Source organism: Glycine max, chromosome 19 (genome assembly GCF_000004515.6).
Source record: "Glycine max cultivar Williams 82 chromosome 19, Glycine_max_v4.0, whole genome shotgun sequence".
Classification (NCBI taxonomy): domain Eukaryota; kingdom Viridiplantae; phylum Streptophyta; class Magnoliopsida; order Fabales; family Fabaceae; genus Glycine; species Glycine max.
This window is the reverse complement of record NC_038255.2, coordinates 45234987-45247601: the sequence shown is the minus strand read 5'-3', so window position 1 is coordinate 45247601 and position 12615 is coordinate 45234987. Positions and strand designations below refer to the sequence as shown.

General features: G+C 31.7%; 3 protein-coding genes across 3 annotated transcripts; 2 read left to right on the top strand and 1 right to left on the bottom strand.

Moving 5' to 3' along the window:
• The first annotated feature begins 2098 nt into the window (after positions 1–2098).
• LOC100809489 (uncharacterized) lies at positions 2099–4279 on the top strand. Its single transcript, XM_006605177.4, has 6 exons — positions 2099–2642; positions 2763–2844; positions 2933–2999; positions 3086–3256; positions 3337–3397; positions 3487–4279. The coding sequence occupies exons 1-6, from the start codon at positions 2408–2410 to the stop codon at positions 3654–3656; spliced, it is 786 nt and encodes a 261-aa protein (XP_006605240.1). The 5' UTR covers positions 2099–2407; the 3' UTR covers positions 3657–4279.
• A 1047-nt stretch (positions 4280–5326) lies between these two features.
• Positions 5327–5970, bottom strand: LOC100808941 (uncharacterized). The gene has a single exon (XM_003553532.5). It carries the CDS (start codon positions 5854–5856, stop codon positions 5416–5418), a length of 441 nt encoding a protein of 146 aa, XP_003553580.1. The 5' UTR covers positions 5857–5970; the 3' UTR covers positions 5327–5415.
• Positions 5971–9821: 3851 nt separating this feature from the next.
• Positions 9822–12264, top strand: LOC100808409 (protein PSK SIMULATOR 1). The gene is made up of 2 exons (XM_003553531.5): positions 9822–10130; positions 10363–12264. The coding sequence occupies exon 2, from the start codon at positions 10427–10429 to the stop codon at positions 12158–12160; it is 1734 nt and encodes a 577-aa protein (XP_003553579.1). The 5' UTR covers positions 9822–10130; positions 10363–10426; the 3' UTR covers positions 12161–12264.
• Positions 12265–12615: the final 351 nt, after the last annotated feature.

Below are 12615 nucleotides of genomic sequence, written 5' to 3'. Positions count from 1 at the left end.
CTTCTACATATGAACACATTTGAGCTTTAAAATATTAATGAACTGGATTTACCTTCAAATTTTAAAATCTCAAGAAAGAAATATTGACCAACCAAATTAAAACTCATTAGAATATTAAATTATATTATAAGATTAGATTTTTTTTCCAAATAAATACGTTGTTAAAATTATTTGAGATTAATTATGTTGTAAATTATGTTAAATGAATTAATGACGTGTGTATTGAATAAATGCTAATAATTACTTAATTACAAATTAGTTTTTTTATAAGTAATTTTGTAACTAAAAAGATTAGAACAATAAAAGCGAAATTTAAAGAATTATATTTAAGTAAGCCTTGCATGAACTATTTATTCAAATTGTTTAAGATTCCAAATTTTTATACACGGGCCTTGTCGTCCCTCACACGATTAAGTTATCGCATAATTGCGCATGAGATTCCATCGTATCTGGGACTTGGATAGTTACGGGCTTTGAGTTCTTCACTTCTTCCTATAATAACAAGACAAAGTTTAAGCAATAGTGTCCGTCTAACAGTGAAAGTTCTCTTCATCTAATCAATGATGGACTTTTTTTTAGATGATTGCTAAAAAATGAAAGGTGACGAAGGAAAACTAATCAAAATTAGCTACAATAATTTTGTTAGGAGTAACCTGAACTTCGAGTTATTCAAATTGGTCAGCAAGAAATTAAAAAAAAAAAATGTTATATACAATTTTTTGTACTATATTTTAAATTAAAAAACCAAAAAAAAAGTATAAATTAAAATCACTAGCCAATATGCAGCTAATGAGTAATGAAATATAATGACTGTGCCTCGAGTCCTCGACAAACAGTGTTGAATTAACAAAAATGTTGGTCCAGCAATTATTTTGAAGCTGAAGACCCAACGCCAGAAACCAAGCCCAATCTAACTACTAACTTATCTATCGCACGGATGGTGGGCCATTTTACTGAGAAACCTTAGATGAGCTTAGAACCGGTCCATCTTCTTACGGTTGTACTTGTACAATAAGTCAATAACTAACAAGTTTTGAATACATTTTATTTTTAAATTTAAGCAAGTTATAATAAAAATTAAAAGAGTTTAATTTTCATGCATGATTTTAAATAGTTTTTTATGTCAATTAATTGAAAAACATTCAAATTATACTTTTTAAGTAGTTATTTAAAAGTAAAACTACGTATAAGACAAATATAAAAACTATTTACAATGTTGATGTATTTAAATTAAATTAAAATTAAAATATAAATTGATAAAATATAATTATTATTTTTAAATAGTTGAGAAATCATGTATATAAAGAGTTGAAAACGTATAATAAAATATATAATGAAAATGTTTTACAAATTCAAAACTATAATATCAATTATACTTTTGTTTATAATTACTAATGTATTTAATTTTTATTGTTATCCAAGTCAGGTACTACCCAAGCCAATAGTAGTTAACCATCCATTAATGGAAATGCCCACTGACTTTAGACTTTTCACTATCCAAATATTATTGACGACTAATGGTGGTCCAGCAACATGATAAAATAGAGATATTTTTTAGTCTAAAATACATTAGTTAATATTCTTTTATGGGTTAAATATATTTCCGTCATCGCAATTTAGTATTTGTTTATTTTCATTCTTGTAAAATTATGTTTTTATTTTTAGTCATTAAGACATTTTAAATAGAGTTTTCAACGGTGAAAAAATATTATCTAAAGTGTCATAAGAGTGAATAATATAACAAACATAGTTTATAAAAATTAAAAATAAAAAAAATAATTTTCCAAGAAGGATTAAAGTTAAAAAAAATCTTAAATTATAAAGACTAAAATGATATTTAAGTTTTTTTTTAATATGTAGTAACCTCTAATATCCTTAAGTGCGTGTTTATTTTTCCGTTGAGAGAACTTGAAAGGATGTTCAACCAAAATCTAAAAATTCTGGTTATTTCTACCAAAACGTGCATTAAAATGTGTGGTCTCCAGCATGCCTTAATTTGTTATTGGTGGATATTGAGGGACCCAATATATAAATTTCCAAATTCCAATTAAAGGGCAAGAATTAATGTGGCATTGTAGACTTGTGTGTGCGGCATAAATAAATTTCCAATATATCGCAACGTTAGTGTTGTTTAAGATTTCCGAAGTCAGGACCGAGGAAGGAGGATGCCATGGGTTTAACTCATCTTGGAATACATGAATTATGGATATTTCCAAGAAGAAGAGAATAAGGTTAAGACGGGTAACGTTTTAGATTTGGATCAACGAGGGTGCATTAAATCATTCATAAAAGAATATTGGAATATGATGCGCCCTATTTCCACCTCTAGGTGTACATGTATATAAAGCAAGTATAGTACTAATCTTTGTTTCATCAAGCATCAAAACAAAAAAACTTCTTTGTGAGTATGGCAGGAAAGAACAAGAGTATCAAGTTTAGTGATTCTGAAGACGAGTATGATTATGAAACCGACGACTCGGGGACTGACTTGAATCTTCATTTGGAGAAACTGAATCTTGGACCACGAAAGAAGTTGCTTATTATGAACCTTAACGGGTTACTGCTCCTTAGAGTTCATCGTTGTTCTAAAAGTGAAATTCCGAAGTCTCGTGCAGCTGATGGGCACTACAGAGGCTATCTTGGTATGTAAATATACAAATTCAAACGTATATAAGATTCTCATTTACGTAGGTTACTGCTAATGCGTAAGTTGCTTGTTTTCGTTATATTTAAGGTATTATTTTTTAAAATCATTGTTGTAGTTTTTAAGAGACCATTTAGTCAAGAGTTTATGAAATTCTGCTTGGAAAGATTTGAAGTTGGTATTTGGTCATCTGCAATGGAGTAAGTAGCACGCTTTTTAGAATTTTTTTTCTCTTTATTTTCTTTTCTTATTCGTGTTTTACTGATACAGTTTTCGCTATGAAAACAGGCACAACATAGATGCTGCCTTGAATTATGCCATTGGATCTTTAAGAAGCAAACTGTTATTTGTTTGGGTGAGTGGCTGTTTTTGTAAAAATAAATAAATGTAAATTTTTTTTCTGTCTCATTATTTTTCTTATTGTTTGCTCATTAATTTTAGGATCAACGTCAATGTACTAATTCCGGCTTCAAATCCTTAGAAAAAGCTTCGAAGCCTTTGTTTTTCAAGGAATTGAAGAAAGTTTGGGAAACTGTGAAGAAGGGAGGTCCATATTCTGCTTCAAATACTCTGTTGATTGATGACAGACCATACAAGGCGTTCCTCAATCCTGTAATATATATATATATATATTCTACTTTATTTAATATTCTGTTTTTACATTTAACAGATCCAGTTACTTTTGAATGCAGCCTAATACAGCTGTATTCCCTCAGTCGTATAAGCCGGATAATTATGCGGATAGAGCTTTAGGTGAGATGTTATATTTTGTAATTATGTAAGGATTTATTTTTATTTTTATTTTTGTTTTTTTCGTTATTTCTGTTGTTTTTCAAATGTAGATCCAAAGGGTTTGATGTGCACGTACTTGAAGGGTGTTATGGAGTCTCCTGATGTTCAGTCTTACGTGAAGGATCATCCTTTTGGAATACCTGCAATTTCTTCTACGCATCCAGATTGGAATTTTTACTCCCCAGTGAAAGAATGTGTTGACAAAAAGAGAGGGGATTGAAGAATGTGTCTTGGGATTAGGAAATTAAGAAATTGAGTATCTTATCTCTCGTTTTTTTTTTGGTTTTTGTTATGCTTTAAGTATTTTGGTTAGTTGAAGTGTTATGTGGTTTTCAATGGACGTATGTTTCACTTTTTATTCGATTTTCAAATTTTATGGTTCTATTTATTTACTTTAAATTTATATATAAATTGAAGTTGTTTTTGGTATTCAGAATCGTGGGTGTTGATTTACTAGTGCATAAATTTGTATTAATTTTATTGATTAATTTGTATTTGTATTAATATTATTGATTAATTTGTGGCAGTTAAACCATAATTTATTATTTAATGAAAATTGGAACAAAACTCAATGTTTCAGCATAAATTAAACGAAAAGCTAGAGAGAGAAAGATATCGCAGTCTTTCTTTTTGTGTTTAGAAGAATATAATAGTTCAGCATAAATTAAACTGATAGAGAAACTGAAGAGTGAAAGATCGCTGTATTTTTCTGTGTATGCCTTTGTTAGGTGCGAGAACATGTTTTAAATGCTCGTGATGTTATGTGATAAATATTAAGTCAGCATTGAATTGTGTTTGGCAAAAGAAAGCAACAGAGTAAGAATTAAAAAAATATGAACTAAATAAAAAAAATTTCTTATTCATGATGTTAATTTATTAAAATTGTGATATTATTTATTTATGCATCCACTGTTTTGATTGTTGGATTTATTAATTTTTGTTATTGTAATATTTGTTATTTATGCATGTACTGTTTAGTAACATCCTATCCCATCCGTCATTAATTACTTGTCTTTTTTCCAAGTTACTTCTCTGTTAATCTACCTTCCTTTTTTATTCTTTGTTGGTAGTGTTCCCAAGAGATTGTCATTTATGAATTGGAATGTCCGAATCATTCATTCTGCAATCAATAGAACTTTAATCATTTATTTAAAAAATAAAAAAACCCGACTAAAGATAATTTTTAAAAATTTCTTACATATGGAATTTTTTTTATCCATAGTTTTCATGGTTACACATAAATCAAACGTGATTAAATTTGTTTGCAGTGATGAGACACTGAAGTTGTCGGATACAAAGGTAGTCCAAACTCCTCATAGATATGGATTTGTTTTATCCGTTGTTTTCTGAAGTTGTCGGATACAAAGGTAATCCAAACTCCTCATAGATATGGATTTGTTTTATCCGTTGTTTTAATGGTCACACGTAAATGAAACGTGAATAATTTTGTTTGCAGTGATGAGACACAGAAGATGTCGGATACAAAGTTAATCCAAACTCGAAATAAATGAAACAGAATAAATTTGAATTATTTTTTATCTACAATTGTTACGGTTTCAAAGTATTGATGTAAGATCACAATAGTTACAGATTTTGATCGAATTATCTACCATCTAGTTAGTAAATTATTGGTATATATATTCGATGAAATAGATATTTGATATTATATAAAAAATAGATAAATAGAAATATTTTATTTCAAATTTTTGTCCAATGCAACGTTCTTGCTGATTCTAACTTTAGGAATATTTACAGCCTTTTTTTAAAACCTATTTAATCATATTTTAAAAAATCGAATTTATTGTATTTATTTGAAAAAGGTGTTCTTAATAAATAAAAAAGTAGCTCATAGTTTTTGAAAAGTTATATAAAACAAATTAAGTCCAAATCAAAACCCAAACTTAACAAGATTGATTAAACATAGATCAGCGAACCCATACACGATTACACGAAACAAATCAACCGACGATGATGGTTAATTAGTTAACTTGCAAGCGAGGATCAACGTCAACTCTAGCAAGCCCATCGTGTTCCTGAGCAACCTTGGACACTTCCACCTCCCCAACAACTAACTCCGACGCCTCTTCTCCGTTCTCTTCCCAGTCCACATAGTTGGGGTCTCCCTCGTCCATGGCCGCCGGCGCCGCCATGAGTTCGCTATTCTCCACTGTAGCAGGGCCCTCCCACGTGAACTTGCCGCCGTGGCCGGACTTTGGCGGTGGCCGGCTGATTCCGATGCCGTCGGCGGGGTGGCGGTCCTGTCGCTGGACACCCTTGTTGATGAGCTTCTTCTCGACGTACCTTATAGTGTCGATGTTGTGAGTGCTAAGCTCTGTCTTCTCCACCCTCTTTTTCCCTTCCTCGTCGTGGCTCACCGTTCTTATCGTCACTGTCTCTTGTTTGTCGTCAATGGGCTTCATCTTTATGGTTTGGTTTGATGTTGATGTTTTCTCTCCTTAACTCTTCAGCGAGGTTCTTCCAAGCTTATGATGCTATGGCCTAGTAAGTGTCAAGTGCATGCTTTTATAAGAGCTTCGGTGTTTGGCACATTCGGTGACTAGAATATAATGGAAGTGGAGGATATGTTCCAGCCTTCGAGCTCTCGTGGTTATGCTAGAAGTCTCTGCCACGTGTTGCAGCTCTGGGTTAACAAGTGTGGGCTTTTAAGCTTGATAAGGTTAATATCTGCATATTTTTTTCCTTTCTTTCTTTTTTTATATAAGATCAAATTATCTAATTTATAAGATTAAAAAAATGATTAATTTAATTATAATAATAAATTTATTTTAAACTTATATTTTTTCAAAATATTTTCGTTATTAATATTTTTTAATGGTTTTGTAATATATTTTTTCTTTTTTATAAAATATATTTTTAATTTAAAAATAAAAAATATTATAAAATGAATAATTTAAAAAGAAGTTAATATCATTCTAATAAAATTGTATTTCTGGCCCTTTTAGTCATCTTTAATTTTGAGTTTAATTCTTATTTAAATTTATTTAAGAATTTAATTATCTAACTATGTTCAATTCAATAAATGTAATTCCAAGTTCATATTTAATGGATGTATTACGGTCATATGATATGTTTTGATGGAATATCATAGTTAAATGATTAAATTCGTAAATAAATTTAAAAGGAGATTAAAATTAAAACAACTAAGAGATAAAAAATAATTGTTTCTTAAGTTTTATTTTATGAAAAGAGTATCTTTTACTGTGTGGATTCATTGAGGTTCAGGATTCTATTTTCCTCCTTCAAATTTATCATAGATAGGAATTTAATCTAATGCCACGATTCAATCAATAGTTTTAACGATTAGCTAGACCAGGCTAATCCACTGCATGCAAATAAAAACCTCATGGAAGGGGTAAGATATTTAGTCTTGAAGACTGACTTTTAGGTTTTGATGGTATTTCTTGTTTGTTAATCAAAATCAGACAGAGGCATGTTGTAGCTTCTGTGTTGCATGGTTTGTTGGCTGTTCTGAAGTGAAGGAATTGAAGACATTATTAGAAAGCAGTTTCTTGAGGCAAAGGTTGCTTAAAAATTCACACGGTGAATAGATCCTTTTATATGTTACGAGGAAATTATAAGCCTGAAGTATACATACATGACTTAAAAATGTTTTGTGGATCAGATGGATGGGCCTTGTGGTCACTCTTTAACTGTTAATAAGGTCCATTAGAAGCAAACAATGAAATAATAAAAACCGAGAGTGCGACCTCACTAGTGAAGACAGGGCTGGTAGCAGGGTAGTGACCTCACTCTATAAAAAGCACAATTTTGAAAAAGAGAGGGGTTATGAAATTTGAGGCAAAATTAGAGATACTACATTTTCCATCCACTGAAGATTTGCACCTTGTTATCTTTAAAAAATAAAAAAGATTGCACCTTGGGAAAGTATTTTGGTACTTCTATAAAGCCATTATTTCTTTCTTTTGCTAAATTCACTTAGGCTATGGAGGATGAAATCTATTGGAAATCTCTTTAAATGAACTCGGTTATCCAATACAAGTTTCTTCTAATTCACACTTAATTAATCTAGTAAGTGTTAAATGCAACAAAATCACAAAATTAAGATTACACTCAAATTCAATGCTAAATCTAACTTATTAAAATCTCAACAATGATATTGAACAAATATTTTAAATTAACCAGTGTCTTCAAGTTGAAAGTGTTAATTGATTAAAAAGAATACATAGAACAATGTATGATTGCTTAAATGAGTTATTTATCTTAATTTTATAAATCTTACAATACTACATAAATTAAAAAAATTACATAAAAATATATTTGTTAGGATAAAAAGTGAAAAGTCATGTCTTCGATCGATTCAACTTAGATAAAGTAGAATACAACTTTTTCGGTATCAACTAATAGTAAGAGGGAGAAAAATGAGAGTCTCATATTATTAAAAATGTTGATGCTAAATATAGCACTACATGAGTACAGTTTTTTAACGTAACAGCCATGTTAAATATTCTAGTATACGCCGCGAAGTTCTTTCCTTCACTAATCTACCTGTTTTGTTTTGCTGTAGTAGTGCTGGAACTATCTTTGAAAGTATCAATATCATCTTGTCATTTGGGACAGTGTTCCAAATCTTATTGTCAAGTTGACCGTGTTCTTATTTCCTAGCTAGTTCTTATTAGGATGCTACGCTGTAAGTGTAGGGAGACGTAAATACCATTGTTGCTTCTCTGTGCATGGTTAATACAAATATTGTTAGTAATATTTAGAATAAACTCAAATAATTCTCTTATAGGTTAACATAGAAACTTGTAAATTGAGTAATTCCAAATAATTGTACCCTGTTACATTTTTTATATATTGATAAATGAATTGTCCACGAAGCATACCCAAATGCCTTGCAAAGTTGCAAAAGGAAAAAACAAACGATTACCATTAACCAGCCAATTAACAGCGTTCCAATGCAGATAGGATTTTTTGTTCTCATGCATTCAACAGCCACAGTGCGTACGTTACAGGCATGCACTCCCTTAAAATTCACCAACTGTGACTGACAGAATGAGACGACGGAGAAGTTAAAGAAAAAGAAAACACGCGCTCATACGTACCAACTACAACAAACAATCCAACCCAACAACCCATTTGCATTAATTGGTCCCACTCCCACCACCCAATTCAACTAAAAAAAAAAGATTAACATTATTGTTTAGACTTTTTTAAAATTATATTATATATTAGTAGCATAAATTATATTATAATTAATATATTAGCTTGTGCATTGCACAAAATAAATGTTTATTTTAGACATGCAACTAGCTATCTGATTTAGTGATATCTTTGAAAATTTAGTATTATGATAAAATTGATTTGTGAACTTTTAAATAGAAGATTTTTTTATAAATATTTTCATTAGTTAGGAAAACAAGATTTGAGTGAGATGAATAAGAGAGAGACACACAAGAAACTTATCTTGATAAAATAAATACTATAACAAGTTCAAAATATAACTGATATCTCTTATGCTAAAGTATTGTTTACACAAGTCTCTTCGAGGCTCTATAAAAAATTCAAGTATTTTATCTTGAAAAATATTTTTCAAACTCACTTTTAATTAGTTATTTAGAGGAAAACAAGAAGGGCGTGTAAAAAAAAAAAAATACTATTATGAGTATATAATAAATGTTAAATGATAGTTTTTTTTATCAGGGGAAAAAGATAGAGAAAACAGCAGAAAAACTAAAATTGGATAAAGTATTTAGGAACTAATACAATTAAATTAAAAAAATGAATGAAGGAAAAAAAATGTTTGATAACGTCTTTAATGTTTTGAATGTTACGGTACAATAGTTGTCTTACTGTGTAGTTATTACTTTATGTACAAAACAATCTATCTTTTTTTTTTAATAATTTTTTTTGTATTTATGTCAACATTTTTCTTTTATTTTCACATTACAACAATATTACAACTTTTTTTTATCTTTTGTTTTACTGCTTTTAATTTGCGCATTAAATAATGTATAAACTTTAATGCTTCGGCGTATTAAATAATTGATTTTCAACAAGAAAATTTGAATTTTCAAGAGACAATGTTTTGGACAATATTTATGCAATACCTTTGTAATTTGAAACTACAAACTATTCGTGATTATTATAGACATCATTTAGTTATCCGCACTTACTTTATCAATGAATAAATCTAATCTTTTAAATTATGCCATTATAACATATTTAATATTTATAAACATTAGATGTCTTTGATATCAACATTTGTTATTATTAAATACCAGTAGTACTATAATTTACTTTTCTTTATAACATTCACTTTTTTTTTTTTTCAACATGAATTGGTTGAAAGCTAGTAATTTTTAAAATGAAACTCATGCTAAATCGAAACCCCAATGTTAAGGAGGTAAAGTTAAAAGGGCCAAAGAAAGAGCAACAGTGGCATCTCAGCATCCAGCATGAGACACATTCAAATTGAAGGAGCAATAACCAAACCCAATCAAGCCTGAACTGTCAACGTAATATCCACTTCCCCCGAAACCCCACATACCTCGTTTTGACCGAATTCTCTTTCTCTTTATCCTGTTCCCCACATCCATAAATCACTCACTCTTCACTCCTCCGTTACGGTTTCAGCTTTGTGATCCCTCTCTTCTTCTCCTCTCTCTCCCCCCACGCTTCAATTTCTTCTCCTTCAACTCAATGCTACTCCAAGGTATGTTGTTGTTTCTCTCTCTCTCTCTCTCTCTCTCTCTTTCATGTTTTGTTTCATGTCTTACTATGACCAATGCAAGACGACAATTGGGGTTAGGGTTTTTTCTTCTTTTCTTTTTACTTTATATTTTCAGTTTTCATAATTATGCAATTATTACTGTCTTAATCCATGACATTGTGTGTTTCACTGTTTTGACTTTCTAATTTTTATTAGTGGGTTTGGTTGCATACAGGATACTGAGTGTGCATTAGGACTGTTGATTAGGTTAATCCATTGGATTGGGGATTTAAGTGTCAATGGGGGGTGAAACGGTGAACGGGTCATGGTTCAGTGTTTTGTGGCCAGTCTCTCGCAAGAGTGCATCAGATAACAAGGCAGTAGTTGGAGTTTTGGCATTAGAAGTTGCAGGGTTGATGTTGAAGGTGGTTAATTTATGGCAATCTTTGAGTGATGCGGAGGTATTGAGTCTGAGGGAAGGGATAGTGAACTCAGTTGGAGTCAAAACACTGGTATCGGACGATGACGATTACTTGATGGAACTTGCATTGAACGAGATACTGGATAACTTTCAATCTCTAGCACGGTCTGTGGCTAGGTTGGGTAAGAAGTGTGTGGATCCAGTTTATCATCGTTTTGAACATTTTGTTCATAACCCGGCTCAGAATTATTTCCAATGGTCTGGGTGGGAGTATAGGTGGAAAAAGATGGAGAGGAAAGTGAAGAAAATGGAAAAATTTGTTGCCGCTATGACACAGCTTTGCCAAGAGGTTGAGGTGCTAGCAGAGGTTGAACAGACTTTCAGGAGAATGCAGGCAAATCCGGAATTGCACAAGTTGAAATTGCTTGAGTTTCAGAAGAAGGTCATGTTGCAGTGCCAGGAGGTGAGGAATCTGAGAGACATGTCTCCATGGAATAGAAGTTATGATTATGTTGTCCGGTTGTTGGCAAGATCACTATTTACAATCCTGGAGAGGATCATACTTGTCTTTGCAAATAATCACCCATCAACTGTTCAAGAACAAAATGATTATCAGCATATGAATGCTAACAATCTTCTGCGAAGTCATTCCTTTTCTGTTATACATTCTTCTGTACATCCTTCGGAGCATGATCTCTGTGGCTTCAATTCAGGACCTGTTGGGGGGAGGCCAGTATCAAAATCAGGCTTTTTAGTTGACAAAGGCAGAAGAAAAAAGAAACTGCAGCAAGCTCGTCACGAACCAGCTTTATTCAGAAACAACCTGCATTCAGAAAGCAAGCAGTTAGGACATATTGTAACCTTCAAAGGTTGTATGTCTGCTGCAAACAATTCTCCTGTCATACAGAGCTGTATGCAGACAAATGGTGGTTCCATGAGGTTGACTGATTGTCATTTGAAATCTATTGATAAAATGAAAACAGTGGACAAGTTATCTCCCTCCAACAGAATTAGAATATATTCTAAATTATCCATCAAAAACCGGTTAAAGGCATCCTCACTTACCCTTGGTGATGCGGCTCTTGCCCTACATTATGCAAAAATGATTGTATTGATTGAGAGGATGGCGTCATCACCTCACCTTGTGGATCTTGCAGCAAGAGATGATCTGTACAATATGCTTCCAACTACTGTAAGAACTGCTCTAAGGGCTAAGCTTAAGCGCCATGTGAAAAGTAAATCATCTTCCAATGGTCATGATGCAAACCTTGCTGCCGAATGGAGTCCGGTGCTTGCACAGATATTGGATTGGTTGGCTCCTCTGGCACATAACATGATAAGCTGGCATTCTGAGAGAAATTTTGAGAAGGAGCAATCGATTTTCAACACAAATGTTTTACTTGTCCAAACTCTTTACTTTGCAAATCAACCAAAAACTGAGGCTGCAATAATTGATCTTCTTGTAGCTCTCAACTATGTGTGCAGGGTTGATACAAAAGTTGGCACAAGAGATACACTGGATTGTGCTAATAGCACTAGATCTTTTAATGGTGTTCGTTTGAGAAAGAATGGAATGTACAACGAATTTTTATATACTGACGTTGACACTTGACAACGTCTGGAGGTTAATGTTACCAGCGCTGTATAGCTATCATTTTCAAACGGGAGGCTTTGCCGAATAGTGGCTTTATTTTTAGTGCGTTGATTCTATTCTTAGGCAAGTTACATTTGATCGAATCAATTTAGTTTACAAGGTATTTACACAATGCATAATGAATTTTCTTCATTAGCAAATTTATGATGTAAAAAATAATACGACTTTTTAGTCAATTGCCTTAGTTAAAACACTGTTTAAAATAATGCAGTTTTTGAAAGACAAAGAACATTCGAATGCAACTTGCTTGATTTTAATCAAACTGCTGAAGTACTGGTTAGATTTTTTATTTTTTTTTAGGGAAGTACGTACTTGTTAGATCTTAGTATTGCTTTATTATGCTCCTTTTCATCTGCTTCCAAGTTCCTTCTATCAAAAGCTTCTCACACTGATGACTAAACTCCCTTCCATTG